The sequence below is a fragment of the Aulonocara sp. 'chitande type north' Nkhata Bay genome, linkage group LG22 (genome assembly GCF_057382095.1).
Source record: "Aulonocara sp. 'chitande type north' Nkhata Bay isolate Kocher_YH1m ecotype deep benthic linkage group LG22, A_spYH_male_GT1.1, whole genome shotgun sequence".
Classification (NCBI taxonomy): Eukaryota; Metazoa; Chordata; class Actinopteri; order Cichliformes; family Cichlidae; genus Aulonocara; species Aulonocara sp. 'chitande type north' Nkhata Bay.
The window spans coordinates 36,692,635-36,703,392 of NC_141364.1; the positions used below are offsets into that span (position 1 = coordinate 36,692,635).

A 10,758-nucleotide genomic window follows, 5' to 3' on the forward strand; every position below is an offset into this window, starting at 1 on the left:
TTTCAAAATAAATTTCACAGAATGAACCACGTGGCATACATAGTCCTTTGGACACATAATTACCAGAACTGCCTCACTCGCTCCAGAATATTTCAACCCATTAACCTGAAAAGCTCTATGCTTGTTTTGGCCATGTTGTGGATTTTTGTTCTGCTGAATAATGAAACGTTGTCCGGTAAGTTCCGATGTCACAGTACACCTCTGCAATCCTGGTGTTTCCAACACCTGTGTGATCATGAATAAATGCGCCAATTCAGTTTGCAAAAATACATGTGGTTTCTGGCTCTCGACCTGCATTTTTCTTTTCTTGCTGTGCAAGTAGGTGTGTCCAGCTCATTCATAAAATGTCGCTGCCAGTGAGGATATATAAAGCACAGCCCTGCAGGTTACTTATCCATCAGGTGCGTCAGGTGCAGTCATGCTTCGTTCTGTCAGCGCGCTCCGGCTCCTTGCGCTCCTGTTGCTGCTGAGCATGAGTTCAGCTGTTGAAAATAACGCCACAGAGTCCGTAAGTCCTCAGCTGGTCCCTGAAACTCAGGACCCGCCGACCGATGAAGACACAAACCAGGCGAGGAATAGAGGGAGACGGCCTTCTGACTCTCTGCGTGATGGTGAGTCCAAATGGCTAAAATTAAATAATGTGATAGAAAACATCATAAAGTATTATGTGACAGTAATACAACTAAAATTGAAAAGAAAAAATCCTAGTTTGGAATAATAATATTTATTTATTTATTTATTTATTTATTTGTATTATGATGATGCAATCAGTTTAAACCTAGGTAAAAAGTAATCTTACAAAACAAAAAACTACAAGATATCCATGTCTGGAATGCAGGATTTATTAAAAAACTGTAATTAAAATACATGCAGTGCCGTGCACGATCCACAGTGAAGCCCAAAGCCCGTTGTCAATACAGACATTTATAGTTGAACCAACAAAGAAATCCTTGCTGCTGGTGTTGAGATTTTTGCAGGTGCATGCTGTAAATGTCTGTCTGTCTGTTGTAGATTATATAACACCTGACAGAACACCTTTGGGATGAATTAGAATGGAGACTGTGAGCCAGGTCTTCTCTCTCAACATGAATCTGATCTGACAAATTAGCTTCTGGAAAAATGGTCAAAAACTTCCATAAGCTCATAAACATAAACTGTTATAGCTGCAAAGGGTGAGCCAGCATCGTTTCAAACCCTGTGGATCAAGAGAAGGATATCACTCAAGTTCATATGCATGTGGAGGCAGACAAAGGAATACTTTCAGCAGTATAGTGTAGGCTCGATTGTCACATGCTTATTACTCTCACATTAGAGGGCACTGTGGAATTCTGTCGATATCCCACATCTGACCTGATGATGGGAGGAGACATTTTGTCATTTTCACTGGTGACAGTAAATTTTAATGTTGTTGTTGTGGTTTTTGTATTATAAGACCACACCAATATTAATCATTTAAAAAGTGGACTATTATTAAAAAGCTGAAAGTAATACCTTCGGGTTCAATCGGTTTTTCACTAGGTAGCTAAAGCCATGTGATAGCTAGGTTAAAATGTTTATAAAGTTCGGGTTGGTTCTCGTACATGTAACAACCAACATAGCCATAGTTATCTGTTGGAAAACACTGAACAAAATGACTGTCTTTTAAAAAATATAAGGAACCTTTGAGCTTTTTTAATGATATCAATGATACATCAGTTCAAAATACAGTCGTGGAATGTAGAATTAATTCTCACTTGTTTTTGTGGCTTTAATAAAGGCTACATTACTAAAGCTGTAAAGTTCACGGCTCATAAATCACAATACAAATGGTTTAGAATCCTGCAGCAAACACTTCTCCTCAGAAGTTTCATAATACTAAAGCTAAGTAGACAGAGTGAGGAAGACAGAGTAAAGTCACTTAGTGCAGCAAATAAATATTTTGAAGTTGGAACTTATAACTGAAAAAAAAAGCCTGTTTTATTTCTCTGTGAAAGAAGTCAGGCTCTATTTATATAGTTTAATGAATTTATAGCACAGTGCTGCTCCCTGCCCTGATATAAGAGAGTTCACCCATCAGTCTCTTCTCACTCTCCCTCTTGTTAATAATCACAACAGAATAACATGACATTTATTTAATTCAACTCTGGATTCCTGTGTTTAAGTGGATGGATAGCATATATAAGGCTTCACAATCTATAACAAAAATAATACTGAGACTGGATATTTTCTTCTATACATGCACATATGCCCACTTACAATAAGTGGAAGAAGAAGTATTATAAACATGACTTTTATAATTCAAGGCAACACAAATTATGGCTAATTTGTGTTTCCTTTTCTCCAAGGACTAAGAGTCATCTTTGAATCTTGTCTTGTACCTCATATAATAGTTAAAGCAGCAGCTGTGTCAAGTATGGCTGTGGCCCAACTGCAGGACTCAGGGACAAACATGACACACAAGATAGGACAGTGGGGAGAAACAGACAACATGATAACAAAACATAGGCAAGACAGACTGGACATGAACGGGGCACTCCCATTATGAAAATAAGAACTATAAACAGCAGTCTCAGAGGCTCTAGAAGGACAACATATTCATAATTAATTATATTTACAAAGGAATGAATAAGTCCAGAAAAAGACTCAGGACCACGACAACCTCATGGGAAAAGGAGAATGCAATTGCCATTTTACATGTTGGAAAAAACAGTTTTCCTAATTTCGATGTTTGAATCTATTTACTTATTTGTTTGCCATTTAAATTTAGAATTTTTTATAAATCTTTTTTTTTTTAATTGAGAGCTGAGTGTCTTTTTCTGTAAATGCCTTTTTCCATTTAGAAACATTCATTTCAAAGTTCTCTTTTATTAACAGTTAAATTATGAAATAACTATTGATTTATAATTATTAATGTCTAAATAAAGAAAAGAAATTCAGCAGCAGTTTGTAAATACAGAAATGCACAATACATTATTAAATCACAAAATGCTTTTCATGTGCATGACTCTTGGTCCAGATATGAAACTACTGATTTAAAAAAGACAAACTGTGTCATGAAGTGCAGAAATGTGGAAATATCAGACTAACATGAACACGTCATAAACTGGTATCATGGGACAGTTAGTGGTGTGAATTATAAATCATGTTAAATTCTTTTACAACAGAAATATCAGTAGCTGTTTTCCTTTAACTGGGTTTAAACCAATTCTTCACCTTCAGTTTAATGACAAATCATCACCGTTGTAAATATTTCAGTTGTCATTTTACAAATTCATATTCAGCTCTGATGCTATTTTTAGCTTCCTGAAAGTACCAGCAGGACCCCTGACTCTGATTTCACTGATTTCACCATGGACCTCAAATGTGCAGATCGACTCAAACTGACCCAAATTTAATATTGAGGATGTGTGTGTGTGTGTGTGTGTGTGTGTGTGCATATATATGTTCATTTTGAATGCTACATTAACTGTATGTGCAGCGGACACAGCGAGGGTGCAATTATGTGTGTGCAAACTCAGAAATGTAGACAGTCGTAAACTGAGGTAGCCCAAGGAAATACACTCCTGCCGGGTGTTTAGAAGTCTAATGGCATTGGAGAAGAAAGAGTTCTTTAATCTACACTTCACACTTCTATACCACCACCACCACTACCCACTTAAAACAAAACAAAAAACAATAATATATATATATACACTAGAGATGGACCGATCCGATATTACGTATCGGTATCGGTCCGATACTGACCTAAATTACTGGATCGGATATCGGAGAAAAATAAAAAATGTAATCCGATCCATTAAATATCACGAAAGCACCTCACAAAACTTGCAACACGCCGTAACCCACCTCAGAACGTTAGCACGTTGGAGCAGTATGTATCAGGTGATAGAGCGGCTGTGGCATGCGGGACCTGTCGGTGGTCTGGATAGCATGTGGAGCTTCGCTAGCAACCCGGCATTTCATCTCCGACAAAGTTATCCCCGAGAGAAGTAAAGCAAGTGTGTAAGTCCATCTCTGAATGTTTGTAAAGCATTCCCACGTTAAGCTTAACAAGCGACTGCCTCTCGCTCTCCGGCTGCTACTTCAATCATGAAACTGCTTAAATCAGCTGATCGGCTTTTCTGTCGCGAGTCCGTCTCTCTGGTTTGTTTTTGGCCCACTTTGCACCAGAAAGAGGAAACCAGCGGCTGAACAACAGCAGCACGTTTAAGCTTGATAAGCTGTTGTTAGAATTTATTTAATATTACTTTCTACTCGAGGATCTTTTTCTACGTAGCTGACAGCTGGTAACTGTGCAGGGGCGGATCTAGCAAAGTTTAGCCAGGGGGGCCGAGAGGGCATTAACAGGGAAAAGGGGGCACAAAGACATACTTTTCTTTCTTATTCTCATTTAAAATGTCTAGCTTTTAATAAATAATTATCTGACACCCAAAGTTTTAATTTGATGTAAAATGAATAGAAGTCAATTACTGTACATAGTGACTATTAAGTCTAATATATATACCCTAGTAAGCTATAGTACTTTTTCCTTTGGGAAGGTACCATCTGTGCAGTCTGCAAAATGCAGCAAGATATTTTAAAAAACAGTTTTGTTGATTAAAAAACACTATATCGGATTCATATCGGTATCGGCAGATATCCAAATTTATGATATCGGTATCGGACATAAAAAAGTGGTATCGTGCCATCTCTAATATACACACACACATACTTTGGAATAACAAGAAGACTGATCTAAGCTACACATATATGTAACTCACTTTTCATGTCTTAGGGCCAGACCAGAGCCAGGTGGGCTGCAGGGAGTTGAGGTCCACGAAGTACATCTCTGATGGCCAGTGCACCAGTGTCAACCCTATCAAGGAGCTGGTGTGTGCTGGGGAGTGTCTGCCAGCTCAGCTGCTGCCCAACTGGATTGGTAGAACTCACACTGGGAGGTACTGGAGCCGCCGCGATGCTCAGGAGTGGCGCTGTGTTATCGATCGAACCAGGACCCAGCGGATCCAGCTGCAGTGCCACGATGGGAGCACGAGGACCTACAAGATAACTGTGGTGACCTCCTGCAAATGCAAGCGCTACACCAGACAGCAGAACGATTCACGACACAAGGACACATCTGGAAATACTGGTAAACAGAGGAAGAATCAGGGGAGGCCTGGACTGCTGGAGATGAATGCTGGGAGCGAGTCTGCTAACTGAAACCTGATTTCACAGCTACAAAGAAAGAACCTTCATATTGTCACTATAAATGTTTTTGTATGAACTATAAGTGTGCAGAATAGATATAAACAAAGGTGAATAGTATAGTGTTATCTCCATATTTAGTTTAATACAGTGATTAGTCTGTAGACCAAAATATAGCTAATTTGTTCCCATGAAATATGTTTGTCATCTGCAACAAAGAACTCGGCTGCAACTATTCAGAAAGCAGTCTAACACCTGAGCTACAGCTGGTGACATTTGTCTAATCTTTCTGGAGAGAAGTGTTGTCTTATTTTTTCCGTACATTTTTTGAACAGCAGTGATTTTGTCACACTGACAGTATTCTCATTATTCGTATAGTGTGAATATGAGTACATGTTATATATTTTAGCTAGATGTAGAGATTTCGATTTGCTGTCCTTCTTTGGTTTTGCCTCATTGTAGCATTTAGTGTTATCTTAGCAGGAGAGCCTCTCCTAGGAAGGGTCGTTCTACAGAAAGTTGTAGAATTTTGACCATACAGCCCAAAACTTGTCCAGTTTATTTCTTAATGTATAAGTTATTTTCTCTATAGATCGTATAGATGTCAGTCCACATATCTTTTGATTTTTCCAGCACATAGCAATACAGCGCTTGGTTTCCAAAACTCCAGTCGTTAACAGAGCTCTATTGTTTGCAGCAGGTACAAAATTATTCGGGTATATATTTAAAATACATACTTTAGGATGAAGTGGAATCAACAGACTCAACAGATTTATTACCTTTTCCCAAAAGATTTTCACATGTGGACATTCCCATATACAGTGAAATAAAGTGACCCTGTCCACTCCACACTTAATACAGGTCTTGTTAACCATTTATATTGAAGTAGCCGAGATTGTCTGACTCTGGGCCAAGGAGCATGATTTATACCACTCATCATCAGATATATCCATTTGCAAATCATTCCTCCAAGCCTCTAAAATAGACTGTGTTGATTCTTTGGAATTTTCCATAAATAATTTATACAATGCAGAAACTTGGCCTCTCCCATTTACATGCTTTATAACTGTGCTCTCTAGAAAGGAGTAGGTGGGGATTTGTAAGCTGTTACCTTGTGTGGTTAAGATAAAATTTCTTAATTGAAGAAATTTAAAAAAATGTTTGACAGGAATAGAAAAAGTACTTCTAAGTTGTTCAAAAGACATAAGAGTATTATTCCTAAATATATCAGACACTTTCTCATACCTTCATCGATTCAAAATTTAAAACCTGCATCCACCCTACCAGGAGGAAAGCTGTCATTTCCAAATATCGGAGTAAACCGAGACAGTTGGATCATTTCTCCCAAGTAGTTATGTATTTCAAACCAGATCATTATAGGGTTTTTAAAAAGCGGTTCTTAGTTTGCTTATTTAGTGTCTTCCTGTCGGCTGAGTAAAGATATAAGGTAGGAGGAATTTTGATTTCTGTAGACTCCGTAGAAACCAACACTGGAATTTGCGCATTAACAAAATAAAATATTGCCGCTCTGATTTGAGCAGCCCAGAAGTACCACTTTAAATTTGGAAGTTGTAAACCCCTCTTTCATAAGGAAGGTATAATAATGAGATTCTGAGTCTTGGTCTTCTGTTATTCCAAATAAAGTTTCGGAATAGTTTTTGCAAATCTAAGAAGAAAGAGTTTGGTGGAGAGAGAGGTATTGATTGAAAAAGGTAAAGATATTTTGGCAAAATTGACATTTTTAGTATATTAATACGACCAATTAAAGATATAGGTAGTTTCATCCATCTGTTTAGAAGTGTAATAACTGAAGTCGTTAAGGAATTATAATTGGATGCAAGAATATTTTCAATTGAGTGAGTTAATTTCACACCCAGATAAGTAAACCCATGTTCAGATAACAGAAAAGGAGTATTGATTGGAGGAGTTTGTCGTTCATTTTTATTCAAAAATAATATTTCGGATTTATCTGAATTTATTTTATAACCCGAAAATGTACTAAATGTATTAATGAGACTTAATATGGATGGTATTGATTTGTTTAAATTAGTGCAGAACAGGATCATATCATCTGCATATGGGGCGATACGGTGGTCAACATTACTTTAATTCCTGATATGTTTTTATGATTCTGAATTGTCATTGCAAGAGGCTCAGTTGCCAAGGTGAACAAGAGAGGTGACATGGGGCACCCTTGTCTAGTTCCACGATATAATCTGAATGGTGCGGAAAAAAGACCATTAGTTAAAATCTCTGCTTGAGGGTTGAAGTACAACAACTGACTCCATTTAAAAAATCTGTTTCCAATACCAAACTTTTTCAAAACTTCAAATAAGAACGGCCATTTGATCCTGTCGAAGGCTTTGAGATTAACGCATTGTCTCTTTTTTCTCATAAATGATATTCATGACCCTCCATATATTGTGAAACCCCTGCCTCCCCTGGATAAAGCCGTTCTGGTCTGAATGAATCATTTTAGGCAAGAGTGTCTCTAATCTCATAGCTAATAGTTTGCAAAGTATCTTGCAATCATAATTCAACAGTGAGATTGGTCTATAAGAACTACAATGTGTTGCTGGCTTATTAGGTTTCAGTAACAAAGTAATTGTTGCAACATTAAGTGAAGGGGGGAGAGACCCCGATTCAAATGATTCCTGATACATATCCAATAAAGGCTGGATTCATTTATCTTTAAATATTTTAAATATTTCTATTGGTATTGCGTCAGGTCCAGGAGTTTTGCCCCCTTTCATGTTCCTTATAGTATTAGTAATTTCTTCTACTGTTATATTAAGCTCTAGTTCATCCATATCGTTTTCTGGTAGTCTAGGAAAATGCAGCTGATCCAAAAAAACTATTTGTTTTGATGAAAATTACTTTAAATGCTCAGTTGTGTATAGCTGTTTATAAAAAGTAGAAAAAGAGTCATTAATATGTTTAGGATCAGCTGTGATCTGTCCTTCATCTGTTCTTTCAGCCTGAGCCTGTTTAATACACCAAGCCAGTATTTTACTTGCTTTTTCACCCTGTTCATAATATGACTATTTCAGTCTTAGTAAACTTTTAGTAGCTTTATTTAATGACAAAATATTAAATTTAGCTCTGAGTTTATTTAACTCTAGAATTAGAGCATTAGATTTGGATATAAATATCTCTTCCTCAATATCTTTCATCTTTTTCTCCAAATGGACCAGTTCCATCCTGGATGCTTTATGTTTAAAGCTTGTAAAACTGATCATTTGCCCTCTCAGGAAAGCTTTAAAGGCCTCCCATTTTATAGTCAGGTTTACTGCAAACAGGAACTCCCTAACAACAGAGGCATTAGTCAGTGATGAATATCTATTTTAAACAGCAGCCTTTACTTTGCTTTATTGTGTAGGGGATACCTTCCCCTCCAGGCTAGTGGAGGTTCTTACAGCTGTAGCAAACATTTTTATTGGTGTTTTATTGTCTCATCTATCCATTCATTTTCCCCCTATAAGAACTGTAGCCAAAGAAAGACAGTTAAAAGAATCACCTGCACTAGACAACAACAGGATGTTTCATTTGTGTTTTCCCCACAGGGATAAGGATTGATGCCCCTTTGTCTGTTATATCCTGTAGGTAGACTTTTAAACCAGATCACGTCTGGAATATTGTTCAGCAGCTCGGCGGAAAACAACTTTTTTCAGGTGATCTTTTAACAGAATTAGAATATTTAGTAGCAGAAACTAACTGTTGTGGAGAAAATAAATACATTTACTCAAATACTGTGGCGTTTATACTTTTCTTGTTTTTAATTTGTTTTTTAAATTGTTTCAAATTTGAAATGGAAGCATCTGGATGACCTGTGATTGATAGAACCATAAATTCTGCTCCCTGCTAAATTCGAACCATTAGCCCGTCCACTGCTGCTTAATCGCACTTAGGTTATGTAGTAGGACAATGATCCAAAAAACAGCAGCTACCTCAGAATAGCTCAAAGAAGAAGAAGAAAAAGGTTGTTCATGACTATGACTGATTTAAAATAATTCTGTCTTTCAAAATTTACCCTGAGCGTAATAGCGATTGCCAGTTTCTGCAAACTGATTGGTTGATTGCAGTTCTTTCAAGGTTTAAGGTTATCAGGTTAAGGGGGCAATTACTTTTTTCACAGGCAGCCTGGTGGCTAGCACTGTTGCCTCACAGCAAGAAGGTGCTGAGCTTGACTCCAACATCTGGCCGGTGCCTTTCGGTGTGGACTTTTCATGTCCTCCCCAGTTTGCGTGGGTTCTCTCAAGCTTTGCCAAAGTCCAAAGAAATGCAATTAGCGTGGTTAACTGATGCTTCGAAATTGCCCATAGTTGTGAATGTGAGTGTCTGTCCTTTTGGTTTCACTGTAAGACCTGACTCCCTCTCATTTACGTTTATACAGATGTATAAATAAAAGTCAGTATGTTCTACTGACTTTTATTCCTTTTCCCTCCAAAGCATATCTCCTCCTCTCCAGGGTCTCTTCCATCTGCCTCCAACCCGCACTACAGATCACAATATCATCTGCAAATATGATAGTCCACTCCTGCCTGACTTCATCTGTCAGCTTGTCCATCATCATCTCAAGCAAGAAAAGTCAAAGTCAAAGTCAACTTTATTTGTCGATTCTGCCACATGTACAGGACATACGGAGAATAGAAATTGCGTTACTCTTCAATCCCTAGATAAATAGCAAATGAACATTTAAATATATTTAAATATAAAAGTGATTAAAAAATGCAAGTAAAATAATTAAAAAGTAAAAATTTAAATAAATACAATTTTACATATAACAAGAAAGCTATATAATATACAATATAATGGGTAAGTGACATTGAGTGTAAACCAGGCAGAGTAGTGCAAATAGGCAAATAGTGCAAATGGAGATTTAGTAGTGTACGGTAAGAGAAAGTGTAACAACAAAGTCTTATGAGGTAATGGCAGTCCAATGCTCCACAAAGTGACTGGTAACTGGTGCAGGCCAGTGAGTGAGTCAGAGAGTGTGTGTGTTTGTGTGTGTGTGACAGAGTTCAGTGAGACCGTGGAGGAGAGAGGGGAGAGGGGGCAGAATCGGGAGGGAGTTAAGCTTCCTGACAGCCTGATGGATGAAGCTGTCCTTCAGCCTGCTGGTCCTGGCCTGGAGACTCCGCAGTCTCCTCCCCGACGGCAGCAGCTTGAAGAAGCTTTGCATTGGGTGCGTGGGATCAGCCGCTATGCAAAGGGCTTTTTTAGTGAGACGGGTGCTGTAAATGTCCTGGAGGGAGGGGAGAGAGACACCAATGATCCTCTCTGCAGCTCTCACTATGCGTTGGAGGGTTCTATGACAGGACGCATTGCAGGCTCCAAACCACACAGTGATGCAGCTCGACAGGATGCTCTCGATGGTGCCTCTGTAGAAAGTGTACATGATGGGGGCTGGTGCTCCTGCTCTTCTTAGTTTGCGGAGAAAGAAGAGACGCTGCTGTGATTTCTTGGCCAGTGCTGTGGTATTGTACGTCCAGGAGAGATCCTCTGTGATGTGCACACCCAAGAACTTGGTGTTGCTCACTCTCTCCACAGACGCTCCGTCAATGGTCAGAGGAGCATGTTGGGTGTGCATTCTCC

The 10,758-nt window shown here is 38.3% G+C and overlaps 1 protein-coding gene across 1 annotated transcript; it reads left to right on the forward strand.

Moving 5' to 3' along the window:
- Positions 1 to 418: 418 nt before the first annotated feature.
- On the forward strand, positions 419 to 8,891 carry LOC147304617 (sclerostin domain-containing protein 1-like). The gene is made up of 2 exons (XM_086280035.1): positions 419 to 611; positions 4,754 to 8,891. Exons 1-2 carry the CDS (start codon positions 419 to 421, stop codon positions 5,176 to 5,178), a joined length of 618 nt encoding a protein of 205 aa, XP_086136161.1. The 3' UTR covers positions 5,179 to 8,891.
- The last annotated feature ends 1,867 nt before the right edge of the window (positions 8,892 to 10,758 follow it).